The sequence below is a fragment of the Ascaphus truei genome, chromosome 4, assembly GCF_040206685.1.
Source record: "Ascaphus truei isolate aAscTru1 chromosome 4, aAscTru1.hap1, whole genome shotgun sequence".
Taxonomy (NCBI): Eukaryota; Metazoa; Chordata; class Amphibia; order Anura; family Ascaphidae; genus Ascaphus; species Ascaphus truei.
Window position 1 is genome coordinate 346,729,241 of NC_134486.1, and position 15,680 is coordinate 346,744,920.

A 15,680-nucleotide genomic window follows, 5' to 3' on the forward strand; every position below is an offset into this window, starting at 1 on the left:
GAGAGGCATAAATGGCAGATGACAATAACAAAAGCCAAAACGAGTTAACAAAAGTACTTAGACCAGTCCAGCAAAGTAGTAGCAGACGTCCACAGCTAAGAAAGTATTTGTGGGTTCAGAGGAAGTGACCCGCATCCGCTGCACTAAGCATGCTCCTAAGGTGATAGGGGCACGGACTGCAAGATCCAGCAGGGAAGGGAAGACACAGCTGAGAGCACCACTGCGTCCTGGAGAGACAGACAAGCCCCGACGCGCACGTTTCGCCACCTGCTTCTTATACCATACACATTTACACATTTTAAGTTATGGTGGGTGAAAAAGGTGACAAAAAAACCTCCACCGTTGGCATATAGCCAATAAAGAATATCACTTGTGAGCACATTCACATGTCTTAGAAAGGTCTGCAACCCTGACTTTCAACCATTATCACTTAGCATACAGTGCTTCCACTGCCTTTAGTCATAAATCGCATACAGCACAGGGGGAGGGATAGGCTTCAGTCACAAATACATTCCAAGATGCACTGTTTTTAAGTAAAAACTCCACTTGCTTTATTCATTGTAACACCGCCGGAAGAAGAGATCAGTATATCTCGAAAGCTTGCACAAATAATAGCATTTCGTTAGCCACAGAACGGTATTGTCTATTCATTTTTTATTTTATATATATATATATATACAGTCATGTGAAAAAGAAAGTACACCCTGTTTGAATTCCATGGTTTTACATATCAGGACATAATAACAATCATCTGTTCCATAACAGGTCTAAAAATGAGGTGAATACAACCTCAGATGAACAACAACACATGACATATTACACCGTGTCATGATTTATTTAACAAAAATAAAGCCAAAATGGAGAAGCTATGTGTGAAAAACTAAGTACATCCTTACTGCTTCCATAGGAATTAAGATGATAAGTAGCAGACAGGTGCTGCTAATCAAATGCCCTTGATTAATTGATCATCAGCAAGTGTGACACCTATATAAAAGCCAAAGTTTTAGCAGTTTGCTGGTCTGGAGCATTCAGGTGTGTGTTAACACAATGCCAAGAAGGAAAGACATCAGCAATGATCTTAGAGAAGCAATTGTTGCTGCCCATCAATCTGGGAAGGGTTATAAGGCCATTTCCAAACAATTTAAAGTCCATCATTCTACAGTGAAAAAGATTATTCAAAAGAGAAAAACATTCAAGACAGTTGCCAAACTTCCCAGGAGTGGACATCCCTGCAAATTCACCCCAAGGTCAGATCGTGCAATGCTCAGAGAAATTGCAAAATACCCAAGAGTTACATCTCAGACTCTACAGGTCTTAGTTAGCATGTTAAATGCTAAAGTTCATAACAGTACAATTAGAAAAAGACAAGTATGGTTTGTTTCGAATGGTTGCCAGGAGAAAGACTCTTCTCTCTAAAAAGAACATGGCAGCACAGCTTAGGTTTGCAAAGTTGCATCTGAAAAAACCACAGGACTTCTGAAACAATATCCTTTGGACAGACGAGACCAAAGTGGAGATGTTTGGCCATAATTCACAGCGCCACATTTGGCGAAAATCAAACATAGCATATCAGCACAAACACCTCATACCAACTGTCAAGCACGATGGTGGAGGGGTGATGATTTGGGCTTGTTTTTGCAGCCACAGGACCTGGGAACCTTGCAGTAATTGAGTCGACCATGAACTCCTCTGTATACCAAAGTATTCTAGAGTCAAATGTGAAGCCATCTGTCTGACAGCTAACGTTTGGCCGAAATTGGGTCATGCAACAGGACAATGATCCCAAGCATATCAACAAATCTACAACAGAATGGCGGAAAAAGAAAAGAATCAAGGTGTTGCAATGGTCCAGTCAAAGTCCAGACCTCAACCCGATTGAAATGCTGTGGCTGGACCTTAAGAGAGCTGTGCATAAACAAATGCCCACAAACCTCAATGAACTGAAGCAACGTTGTAAAGAAGAGTGGGCCAAAATTCCACCACAACGATGTGAGAGACTAATAAAGTCATACAGAAAACGATTAATTCAAGTTATTGCTGCTAAAGGTGGTTCTACAAGCTATTGAATCATAAGGTGTACTTAGTTTTTCACGCTTCTCCATTTTGGCTTTATTTTTGTTAAATAAATCATGACATGGTGTAATATGTCATGTGTTTTTGTTCATCTGAGGTTGTATTTACCTAATTTTAAGACCTGCCAAGGAACGGGATGATTGTTATTATGTCCTGATATGTAAAACTTTCTTTTTCACAGGACTGTATATATATATACATACACACACACATTAAATATCTGCTTAAGTTGTTATATTGAAAGTTCTTCAAATACACATGCTAATAATGTATATCTGACATTTATATTTTTTAACAGGTCATCAAGCTTTCGTTTGAAGTGTTCGAGCTAGAGAGAGGGTATGATACCCTAACAATAGGAGATGGTGGTAAAGTTGGTGATACAAGATCGGTCTTATATGTGTAAGTACACATTCAGCAGACTAACTTTCACAAAAGTGTAATAAGCAGAATAATTACTTTCTAAATCAATATGATATCATTTTTAAAGCAAAAAATGCTTTGTGACTACGGGGCCTATGCCCTAAGTGCCGATTAGCCACTTATCAAGGCCTTTTCGCCAAAAAAGCCTATTGCGTTTCAGTAAGCCCTGATAAGTCGCCGATAAAAGCCCTTTTCAGCATTTTTTTTCAGAGAAAAAAAATCGCCAAATGAGCGGCGATAAGCCATTTATCTGCCATTTATTTAGCGACGATAAGCCATTTATATTTCAAACTTGCACAATTCTAGTAGCCCAGTAGCTAATCGGGGCTAATCGCATCTCTGGAATGGAGATTTCCTCTCAAAATCCTCCCTCCAGGAAAAGTTGTCAGGAAGGTGGTGAGAAGCTGTCGAGAAGCGGCGAGAGAGGGATTTAGAAAATAAATCCTCAAGCGCAAAGCTCCACAACTAAGTCTCTGTTTCTCTGTACGCTGCGGTTAGAATGATGAGCGGTCTGCACATGTGTTAAAGATTCTGCCAATGCGCATTTCACGTACACCGCTTCATCAGGGCAAGTAAATCAGGGGGGAGGTCCCATAAAAGTCCTGATTTATATCGTCACTTGAGTTAGGGTTGTAATGTTAACCCCCTATGTGCCAAACCATGGCCGGCTAATTTGCCCAACTGACATAGAATACTGTAGTAGCCATAGACTTGATACAGATGTTCCAGGCTGTAGTTGTTATTGCTGAGAAAGAAAATATATTCCCTACGCAGCATAACATTCCTAGCATCCTGGAATAGTGAATATTTGTTAAAATAGTCACCTGTATAGTGATACTATTAAAGGTGGGGGTCAAAGCCTTGACAGTATAATATATTCATTTTAAATGCATTGGTTGGTATAATAGCCAGCCATTAGACATTTTTTGAAGAGGGAAAAATCTGGTCTTTAGCCACTGTTTCTAAAATGGATATTCATAACCCATTAGCAGTATACATCATTAGGATTCAGGAACAGCTAATAGCTAATACAGTGTGGTGTCAGGAATGGATAGTTAAAATACCACATGGGTACGGATGATAAGGTAGCCACATAGATAGATTGGTGGATAGTTGACATATCACAATCAAGCAAGCTGTGCATTGTTATAAGTGCATTCGCAATACCGTCTCAGTGCTACAACTGGCTTTCCACAAATTCCAGGAACGAAGAACCACATTAGGACTGAGAAGTACAATACAAATCAAGTCATGCTACCGTACCCACATGGCCCAAACCAGATTTCTGACAATGAAAACAGCTGCTATAAAGATTTAGTCTTTGTCTAGAATGAGCAGCAAGGATGTAGAGGAGCACAGCAGCGTTTCTCAGCAGCATACCAGCTAGTGGATCGCCAAAAAATGAGGGTAACTCCAAACAGGGATGGGTATTAAAAAAGTGATTTAATGGTCAGTACAAAGAACAAACAATGGTAGGAACGCACCTACGCGTTTCGTCCGTAAAGGACTTTCTCAAGGTGTAAAGAGAAGTTCACAGATGCATCCTTTTATCCATATACACTTTCGCGCCAAAATCGCGGCATTTATGACGTCATCTCCATGCGACCGTTAACCTCATCGCTACTATGACGCGCGGTACACTCCTTACTCGCGCCCATAATGGAGAGAATACATAAAGCGCCGTGATTGGCTGCAAAGACCACAATATTGAATACAAAAACTTTAATCAAAAAAATTGTCAAACATGTATATTACACATAGAAAACTCATATAGACAAAACCAATGGATATACGATTAAGCTTGTCCCCTTAGAAAGGGAAAAAAAGGGAGAAGATAGGCAAAATCAATCAATAACCAAAGAAAAGAAATATTAAAAATGATACTTAATATGGAAACCTTGGTAGGAATAACCAAATCAGATACCTAAATTTATACAAATAATACTAAATAAGTAAAGGTAAAGGTTAACAATCCTAGTCCCTGGCAGCATAAAAAGTATATGAATAGATGTGTAGAAGGTACTAAGGGAACAGGGAACTCTCATTCCCAATCTCAATATATTGTTATAGCTGGAATCATAAACTGAGGATAGTGTAGATAAATTTAATATAACCTGTACTGTAGCGTATTAATAATAATACGTGATTATATATTTGCAGTAAATCCAGCAATCAATATAAAAGGTGCACAAAAATAGAATGAGACAGAACTGTATATGTGATCATGCCTCTAAAGATGCAACACTAGTTATCTACTCGTCTTTGCAAGGGAAAAGAGCACAAGACTACAGGTTTGCCAACTGCAAAAAAGAGAGACCATAGGTAACGGTTATGTGTAAGGAGAACTACAACAAAATTGATATACTGTGCCAAATGTAAATGATCTCTACTGATAAGGGGGTCAGGATTTTTGGGGATAAGCCCGTGATGGATAACAAAGTTGTGGACCTAGATCCCCTGGTACTGAAGGAGCTTCAAAATGGTGCTTTTATAGCAGTTACACCCTGCCAGACATCACTTGAGACTTTTGCACACATTGAAGAAGCAGACAGAATAGATAAATTACTGCATCGTGAAACAGATCATGACGATAAATCTACAGATAAACCAAATAGAGATGACACAGGGGTCAATCAGAGTTAATAAAACCTCTGGTAAGGTTGAACCGCCTGGAATTAATGATACTGAGCCAGATGTCGGTGGTCAACCTATGAAAAGAAAGAAAAGTTTGCACGATGTATGAAAAAACTTGTTGCCAAGAGAATAAACCAAGACTAGATTAAATGGAAAAAGTAGATTGAGCGAGGAGTCCTCCGTAGAGGTGAGGAAGCTAATCACGGAAATCAAGGAAAGACTGTGCTTGGAAAATGTCCTCCAATAGCGACTGTTGAATGTTGAATTCAAGCACATACTGGAAGAGACACTGGTTATCTAGGGTACACCAGCCACAAGGACTTTGTAACTGAGGTCCTCTTCAACCACGGCCACATATCATGGGCATGAATGGGCCGAGAGGTAGAAACTTTCTGTAATTCATTTCCAGAGAAAAGCCCAAAGGTGAAAAACAAGTTTACTGGTAAGAGTGAAGGTCACCTGGATGGCTCCTATCCCAGTGTGACTGAAGGCTCTTCAAATCCAGCAATTCTCTTTCAAGTCACAGTCCCACCTCGAAAGAGAGAGGAGGGATGGGCTTCAGCGGTGGCTAGCCCTAACTACACACAAAGGCTTAACACTTTCCCCCCCCCCCTCTCTTGTATTTAGCTAATGTTTCCAACAGGGAGCTGGTTAATTTCAGCAGGAGTTTATTTACCAGTCTCTACCTGGCTCATAAAGCATGCTTGAAAGCATGCTGCAAAGACTGCAGGAGATCTCTAGCACAGAGAGAGTCTGTGTTGCTATAGAGATCTCAGTGGAGGAAAAGTCTCTGTTCTAGGCAGGATCCATACCTGGAACCCGCCAGAGGGATCACCCCACAGAGACAACCACAGACCCTAGCCTGACATGGAGAGCACCCTGCCTACAGGTACCTCTCTTTGGACTTGTGTCGACGGTTGGTAAGAGACGTAGCCTTCCAGCCCTCAGATAGGGACTGCTGAAGTGTTAGTCAGTCCCCTTACACCACAGTTAGGCCTGGTTGTTATTTTTTGCTCTAACTTTGTTTTCTGGTATGAAGCTGTTTTCTTTTTAAAGGTGCTGGCTAATAATGCCTACATTTATTTCTCCTAAAAACGTATTTAAGGAGTTATACCCTCTCCTACACCTACCATACCATAATATTACATTAACTCTGTATACTATAAATCTCAATAGAGACACTATAAGCATTCCTGGCTTTACAAATTGCATAGAGTCTTTATTTCCAAACGAAAGTTACTCAAGAAGATACGTAAATTGTATAACTTTTGCTTCAAATAAAAAATAAAACCGTGTGAATGTTAGCAGGCAGTTCTTGTACATTTTCATCTTGCTGAACATTTTATAAATTGCCCAGAACTGATCCACAGAACAATTAACTCTGCTACATCTACAGTAGATGTCTTCTGTCTTGTTAGATTTTTTTCATTTTGTTATTTTGTGATATTTATTTTTAACAAACGTTAGTGCACTATTGTATAAATTCACTAAAGCATGTGTAATTGTCTTTAATTTAAGTGAAGTTTGCACTCAGATACATTTGTATGCTTTAGTAATGATGACTGTTTGGGTCTGAAGAGTTGCCACCACTCTTTTGTATTAGTGCAATAACAGTACACTGTACAGTATGACTTTTTATTGATCTCATTAGTAAGGTGATTTGTAATGTACTGTAGCTGAATTATCCCTGCCTCCTGTCCTCATTGCCACTTTGCATTCCTAGTTTGGATTAAACCAAATCAAAATGATAGGATCTTCGTATACTGTCGCACAAAGTACCATGAAAAGTCATAATACAATTACTTAAAATATATATATTTTTAAATACTTACTGATGTAATAAGGTTGTATTCCAGAAGTTCTCACTTCAAGAGTACAAATCAGAACAAATGCATATTTCCCACATATATTGATGTATTATAACTTGATATAATTTAGGTGGATCTGATAGAAGTAGAAACGCATTTTGAAAAAAAAATGTACAAGTCCTAAATTGCACAAAGTAAATGTAAATGAGAAATGATGATTATATCATTTATTGAACATACTAGTATATCCATTTGCTACATTAATGTCATTATTTCCCCCCCCCCCCACGCCGTATGCTTAGATAGCTTGAACAAAAAGAAATAACTGATTATTGTAGCTACTCAGAGAAGCACACATGGTGGAAATTATTTATAGTCAATTATTAAATCTTTGTAAGTACTCTGACCTTATTACATGGTCCCTTTCATGAGATTGCACAAATGTGTACTTCAAAACACACTGGCGTGCTGTACTGTAGTTCTTAATATAAATGATATCAGACAGAATAACATATGTAGTCACTCTACCTGCATGTCATCACAGCGTTGCCAGGCTAGTTGTGGAAATTAAAGCCAGTTTTTAACTTCCAGTCTTCCAGTCCCACCTCTTATACAGACAAAATGTGTACAGATTTCAAATTAATGTCTGCCGTCAGGACAAACAAATCCTTACTTTTATATGTATATACACTTTTCTATAGACTTTCTATTTGCATTTACAGTACAATACTTAAACTGCTGATACAACAATTCATGTGTTTCCTTTATACAGAGTTTTTTTTATTCTGCTAATTTGTTTGCAGTTATGCTATAGAACAATAATATTGAATATGTATAGTTCTTATTTAATTAAAAATAATTAATAACCATCATAACTGACATTTTGTTGACTTTGCTTTACTGATTTTTACAGACTTACTGGTTCCAGTGTTCCTGATCTTCTTGTTAGCATGAGCAACCAGATGTGGCTCCATTTGCAATCAGATGACAGCATTGGCTCACCAGGATTTAAAGCTGTTTACCAAGGTATGAGCCTCAGAGTATGCATATGTATGTATATTTATGATGTTAAACAATATACTTAAGAATATTTGTAAATATATATTATAGTTGCAATATATAAAGTTACTGAGGACATGCTGTTTAACCATGTATTTAATGTTTTTAATACAGTATATTATTATTGTGGATATATATATACAGTATATATATATATTTTTTTTTTTATATATATATATTTATTATATACAGCTCAACCCCCTTATAACGCTGTGCTTGGGGTCCAAAGAAACACATCGCGTTATAAGCGGATTGCGTTAGAAATAATGTACAATTGTATGCATTGTACAATAAAGTATTTAGGATACCAATAATCGTGTTGTAAAGTATTCATGAATAAGAAACTGGGAGCCACGCTTGCATCGCGTTATATGCGGATCCGCGTTGTATCGGATCGCGTTATAATGGGGTTGAGCTGTATATATATATTGAGAAAGAAATTTCAGTAGCGCCACTCGTGAAATCAAGTAAAAATAAAATGAAATAAATGAATTAATTATTAACGTGCAATTATTATGTGCAATATTAATGATATTACAATATAAATCAATCTAGCAAAAATTGATAACAAACAGTGAATTTGAAAAATAGAATAAAGTGATATATATAAAAAAAATGTGCTAATGTATCAAACAGGTAAAAAAATGGGAGAGGGAACAAAAAATGGAGGAAAGTCCGACCCTTGATGAAAGTCCAGTGTAAAATCAATGATGATATGTGATGCTGTTCAGGGATCCACTGCTGCTCTCAGAAGGAATAACCAATTCCAACAGGGAAACTATAGAAAAAGAAGAACAGAGAGCGCACGTCCCATAGTGTAAAACAGTACATTTAATCAATATAAAGGACAAGGGGATTAAGGACACTCACAAGGATAAGAGATTAAAAGGCAATTTGTGATATATATAATCACCACCAGCAAGGCCACACCGTCCTGGAACACATCTGATGGTATAACGTCCCTCCAGTTCACATCCAGCAGTAGTTTGGTGATTGGGAACAAAGTCTCTCAGCGTCCGTGCAGTAAAGAGATTCTTTCAGCCTCAGATCAGCTCCATGCGCTCTCCGGCCGTAAAGCGCGCACTGCGTGATGACGTAGTGTCGTGGTAGCGTGCCCTGACTCGTTTCGTCACGACAGTGACTTTTTCAAAGGGAATCAAGTTGTGTCGTGACGAAACGCGTCAGGGCACGCTACCACGACACTACGTCATCACGCAGTGCGCGCTTTACGGCCGGAGAGCGCATGGAGCTGATCTGAGGCTGAAAGAATCTCTTTACTGCATGGACGCTGAGAGACTTTGTTCCCAATCACCAAACTACTGCTGGAGGTACACCGGAGGGACGTTATACCATCAGATGTGTTCCAGGACGGTGTGGCCTTGCTGGTGGTGATTATATATATCACAAATTGCCTTTTTAACTCTTATCCTTGTGAGTGTCCTTAATCCCCTTGTCCTTTATATTGATTAAATGTACTGTTTTACACTATGGGACGTGCGCTCTCTGTTCTTCTTTTTTTATATATATATATTGTATATTACTGATTTTATGATAGACTTATCAATTTAGTTTAATTCTCACTAAGTTTTTGCATCAACTGTCTCATAGACTTCAATGGAAAAAACAGATATAAATCAGTTCCATTCTATAAAAAAATTATTTCTGGGTACATAACTTCTAAATCTTACTAATTTGGGTCTTTGAAGGCTGAACTCTCTCAAACAAGGTAGAATACATTTCTGAAGTACCTGAGCTGGAAAGGTTTTGGTTCATAAAATGTTTCTGTGGAACATGATAATTATTGTAATGCCTTATTGCAGGGATGCACAAAGTTTCCTACATGGTCTCCTGTCTCCTCTCCCCTCCGACTAGCGGCCCCCCTCCCTGCATGGCTCCGGTGTCAAATGACGTTGCGGGGCCATGCCATGGTGACATCATTTGACGGCGGGTTGCCATGGAGATACGTCGCTGGAGGGAAAGTAAAAGTTACAGAGGCCTCACGTGATCCCCGGTTTTGTTTTAAATGCTTTTGGGGAAGCGCGGGGCCTCTGTAATAGCCGCACCCCCCATCCTCCCCAGAAAATCCTCACTTTTCAGACCCCTGCCCTATTGTATAGATTATATCTAGGAATGGTTAACAAATAGCAAGAACAAGAATATGCTGGAAATATGATGGTTCTTACCAAGTCGGCACAAAATTAACTTCAACTATGTACAGTATTATAACATCAAATACATTTGTTAACCTACTGTAATCATTTGTTTGCATATGAATATAATTGATCTTACTTACATTTTTGAGTCAGACAGATGATACTTCTTTCTTCAGACAATAAAATATAATCAACATCAGTGAATATACAGTAGTTGTACAGTTTGTATTCATGGTTGTACCCAAAGAGGGGAGAATCTGGGCCTGGTGTATCGCGCACAGTGGGTTAATGGCCTGGATATTGAGCATAGTGTGTGCCCTCCATGACCCGGGAAGAAATTGAAACTAAAATTGTCTGGCTCTGTGGATATGCGGTAAGTGGCATACTCTTATCTCCCCTTCCTGCCCATACATTCTGCCAGGATTCGATTCCATTATGGAATCCTGGGTTCTGCAATCCAGTTTAGTAGCCCTAAGTTTACCACTTTTATGTTCTGGAACCCTGCTGTTCTTCCAAGGCTGGTGTTGATCTCAGTTCATAGCAGCTGAAGTAAGAGTCTTCTCACCCACATGTCTGTCTGTGTATAATTAAGTGTTAATGCGTCTGTCTATGAGTGACAGTGTTAATGTTAGATAGGGTTGGGAAATATACCAGTATAACGAAATACAGTGATTATATTCTCACAGTGTGTCGATATGAGAGATTACCTATTATTGCAGTATTATGTGGTGCCGGTGTTCAGAAGTGCAGCTTTGAAGCTGCTGTTCTGTGAAGTTGCTCACTGCCTCTCTATCCCCGAGCCCCCCCTCCCTTTCTGCTTCTGAATGTTGACTCATCGGGAGCAGCTAGTAGAAACCCTGAAGGGTAGGAACTCCTCTCCTTACTTTACTTTTCTTAACCCCTCTATCCCCCTTCCCCCTGGGGCACATAACCCCTCCATCCCCCTCCTCCTGGGGTACTTATCCACTTTATCCCAATACCCCATGGGGCCCTTAATCCCTTCCACCCTCCCTCTATGGGCCTTAACCCTTTCAACTCTTTACTCAAGGACCCTCAACACCTACACCCCACCCTCCCTCTGGGACTCAACCCTTCTTTCTATGTCTGCACTTCACCCTTTCTGCTTCCATCATTCTAACATACCCCTCATCCCATCACTCACCCTTAAATACTCTCTCCATTTAAAAACACATTTCATTGATAAAATGTAAAAAATAATGAAAACAGATTTTTCAACGACATTTCTTTTGATAAGACATTTTTTTTTAAGAATCATCAAAATAAATCAGTTTTAATTAATTTTTGATAAATTAAATGTGTTTTTAAATGGAGGGAATATCTAAGGGTGAGAGTGAAGGGATGAGAGTTGGATGAATGATGGGGGTTCTAGAGTAATGGGAACAATATAGGTGGGATAATGTAAAGTGCAGATATGAAAAGGCTTTGTAAATGAAGGGTCTTTTGTTCTTGTAAATCTAAAGAACATGGATTATTTTGAGAACATATTGTATTGTATTTAGATTTAATAGAAGATTTTTAAACATAGTTTATCAAATATTTATCATAATATATATCGTTATGACGATAACTTTATTGATATCATTATTATGGGAGTTTTTTTGTTATTGCCCAATCCTAGTCTATGATCTTGAGTATACAGTATTTGTGTTTAAATGTTAATGTATGTGCTTTAATGTTAATAAAGTATGGGCACTATCAATGGCGGTTTGGTTATGAAACAAAAATTGTATTTAGATTTTCTCAAAACTTTATTTATTTATTTCAATTCTGTAAAATGTTGTGGGTTTTGAAAATTGTATTTAAAAAAACACACAAAAACCCAGAAAAAGAGAAAGAAAATAGGAAAAACAGAGAATAAGCCTTTAATGGGGTTCCGGCTCAAAGTTTGCTTTAGTTTGAAAATGTGTTCCAAAATTGAACATTGAATTCATGAATTGTCCAAATCTGAATCGTACATCAAAGTTCAGATTTTGAACCAGTAAACGTGCCCATGCTTGGTGTTAATTTTTAATTTATGTCTGTGTATAACTTTATGCAGACCATAGTAAACTGGTGACAAGATATTTTGATGGTTTATGTATTTCAAAGAAGTGTGGAAGGCTGTTGAGTAAACTCTAGTCAATTTGTAAGCAAAAAAACAACAGTCAGTTGTATTTCTATAAACATACTGTATATAACAGTCTGTGAAATAAATTGTGTGTGCTCGTTTACTGTATGTGTGTGTGTTAAATGTGCATCTGCGTAAATTTATTTTAGTTACAATTCTAATATTAGTAAGCACTTTGAGATGAAGTGTGAGGGGGAGATGAAATGTGGGAGCAAAGACTCAAGAATTACTATACGTACTGTATGTGTCTCTACTTTCCATAGCTTAAAGTTGACATCCTTAGTTTTCTGCAGTTAGCTCCTTTTTTCCTTCATAGCAAAACATTGTACCTTTTTATTCCTAGGGTTGCTATTGCATTTCACAAAAAAAATAATATTAAGGATGGACATTTTCACAGGTGTTTTGGTATTGGTTCTAAAAAAATGTGTTTTGGGTGCAGTTTTGTTTCCAAAAGTATGGGGACATTTTTTTTTTCTAATCTGAACTTTTTCCCACATCTTTAATATATGAAAATATAGTACCTATACAGTATTTGTATATCATGCATGTAGGCCTTTGTCAAGATATCAAGAAATAAAAAAAACACCCTTAAATACCCTATGCACTCTTTACACAGAAGAAAAAAATTGGCACCAAACCGACAACCAGAAGGTTTCTTAGCAAAGTAGCGGTATTTATTTATAAAATATTTTACCAGGAAGTAATACATTGAGAGTTACCTCTCGTTTTCAAGTATGTCCTGGGCACAGAGTTAAGACAAATAATACATGGTTACAAATACAGTTACATAAATGAACATGGTATACATTATCTACAAGACATTGCATGCACAGTTAAAGAAAATATATACAGCATCGACACACTTTATTCGAGCAAATGCCCAGTTTGTACCTGGCAGATACCTGGAATGCGCCGCTCCTCACCTCTAACAAGCCCCGTTGTGTTTGCCTTCCCAGCCACGGTTCATGCCTGGCTGACGGGGGCCTGATCTGTTAAATGATAATGATCAGGATTTAATAAGCTGCAATGCTTCGCGTGTCCACCAGATGGCATAAATTCATGAATTGTAATGCAGTATATATATATACAGTACTGTATATACACAGTATATATATATATATATATATATATATATATAAAAATATATATATACTGTATAACAACAACCCCTGTAAGCCCTAACATACAGTACTGTACACATACAGTACTGTATATGCACATACATAAATGATACTACTGTATGGGCGGCGGGGGCGAGATGTGTTTGCAGCAGAGAGAGATCCGCTGCTCTCTCTCTGCGCAAACATCGGCACATTAAAAATTATTTTAAATACATTTTTATTGATAGTGTAGATGTGCAGGGGGTCTCCGGAGCTGAACCGCGTTGGTTTCAGGTCTGGGGACCCCCTGCTCCCCGAGATACAGCCCCCTTTATGAGGTGCCTGTATCCCTCTGCTTGGTTTAAAGGTCCCGATCACGTGATCGCGGCCTGTAAACCAAGCAGAGCAGAGGGATACCGGCACCCCCTAAAGGGGCCTGTATCTCGGGGAGCAGGGGGTCCCTAGACCTGAAACCAGTGCGGTTCTGCTCTGGAGACCCTCTGCACATGTACAGTATCAATAAAACACATACAGTATACAGTATAAATAAACACTCGTTCTTTACCTTAGCGGCTATGCGCTATGGTAAAGAAGCAGCATTTCTGTATTTTAATAATATTGTACAGTGAGCAGGGGGTTCCCTGAACCAACGCGGTTCAGCTCCGGAGACCCCCTGCACATGTACACTATCAATAAAAATGTATTTCAAATGTATTTATTGTCATTTATTTATTTAGATTTATTTATTTATTTTTTGGCGGCTGCTGTGTGTGTGTATTTTTTTTATTGTGGGTAGTGGGGGTGGGTGAATGGGGTAATAGCCCTAACGGTGCTTGTTTAGGGCTTGCAGGGGGGTAGCGGGAGGGCTTAACCCCTTCATGACCGTAGCGATATTAACTGCTACGGTCGTGAAGGGGTTAAGTGCACCCGCAACCCCCCCGCAAGTCCTAAACTCACACCAAGGGCCAAATACCCCCCTCACCCATCCCCACTACGCACAATAAAGCGGGCGCAGTGGGTTAAACCCTTCATTGCCTTAGCGGCTATCCGCTATGGTAATGAAGCAGCATTTCTGTATTTTTAATAATATTGAGCAGGAGCAGGGGGGGTCCCTGAGCATTAATTTCTGGCTCAGGGAACCCCCTGCTCACTGTACAATATTATTAAAATACATAAATGCTGCTTCTTTACCATAGCGCATAGCCGCTAAGGTAAAGAACGAGTGTTTATTTATACTGTATACTGTATGTGTTTTATTGATACTGTACATGTGCAGATGGTCTCCAGAGCAGAACCGCACTGGTTTCAGGTCTGGGGACCCCCTGCTCCCCGAGATACAGGCCCCTTTAGGGGGTGCCGGTATCCCTCTGCTCTGCTTGGTTTAAAGGCCGCGATCACGTGGTCGGGCCCTTTAAACCAAGCAGAGGGTTACCGGCACCTCATAAAGGGGGCTGTATCTCGGGGAGCAGGGGGTCCCCAGACCTGAAACCAACGCGGTTCAGCTCCGGAGACCCCCTGCACATCTACACTAACAATAAAAATGTATTTCAAATAATTTTTAATGTGCCGATGTTTGCGCAGAGAGAGAGCAGCGGATCTCTCTCTGCTGCAAACACATCTCGCACCCGCCACCCATACAGTAGTATCATTTATGTATATGCATATACAGTACTGTATGTGTACAGTACTGTATGTTAGGGCTTATAGGGGTTGTTGTTATACAGTATATATATATACAGTATATATACTGCATTACAATTCATTATAGGGGACGGCTTCAAAGAGAACAGCTTGCAAGCGCCACCATGTGTATTTACACGGCATTGCAGTATTGCAACCAGCCGGAATAAAATGCTTAAATCCCTGCCGGGAAAATAACGCAATGCACTCTGGCAGAAAACGATCAGAAACCTGAATACACCCGGGTATACCCGAATTCGCGGGACTAGCCGAGCGAGAATAAAGTGTGTCGGTACTGTATTATAGGCGTATGTAACAGTTACAGATAATATATATTATGGGCGAATGAAAGAGTTACAGACCAGATTAAAATGTGAGATAGCCTTAGATTTGAAAGAATTTAAACTGGTGGTGGATGTGAGAGTCTCTGGTAGGTTGTTCCAGTTTTGGGGTGCACAGTAAGAGAAGGAGGAACGGCCAGATACTTTGTTGAGCCTTGGGACCATGAACAGTCTTTTGGGGAGTGCAGAGCACCAGAAAGGCAAAGTAGGTTGAGAACATGTAAAACATATAGGTACTGCAACTTGGCATCCAAAATGTAACACAACATCAAAGCATAGAC

At 39.1% G+C, this 15,680-nt stretch overlaps 1 protein-coding gene across 1 annotated transcript in view; it reads left to right on the plus strand.

Annotated features, from left to right (window-relative positions):
• The window catches only part of CSMD1 (CUB and Sushi multiple domains 1), a 2,556,145-nt gene that overhangs the window by 1,712,024 nt on the left and 828,441 nt on the right, over nt 1-15,680 (plus strand). Inside the window, exons 11-12 of the mRNA XM_075598211.1 lie at nt 2,372-2,475; nt 7,852-7,964. Of these exons, the coding sequence (XP_075454326.1) occupies nt 2,372-2,475; nt 7,852-7,964 (217 nt within the window). The remainder of the gene's footprint in view (nt 1-2,371; nt 2,476-7,851; nt 7,965-15,680) is intronic.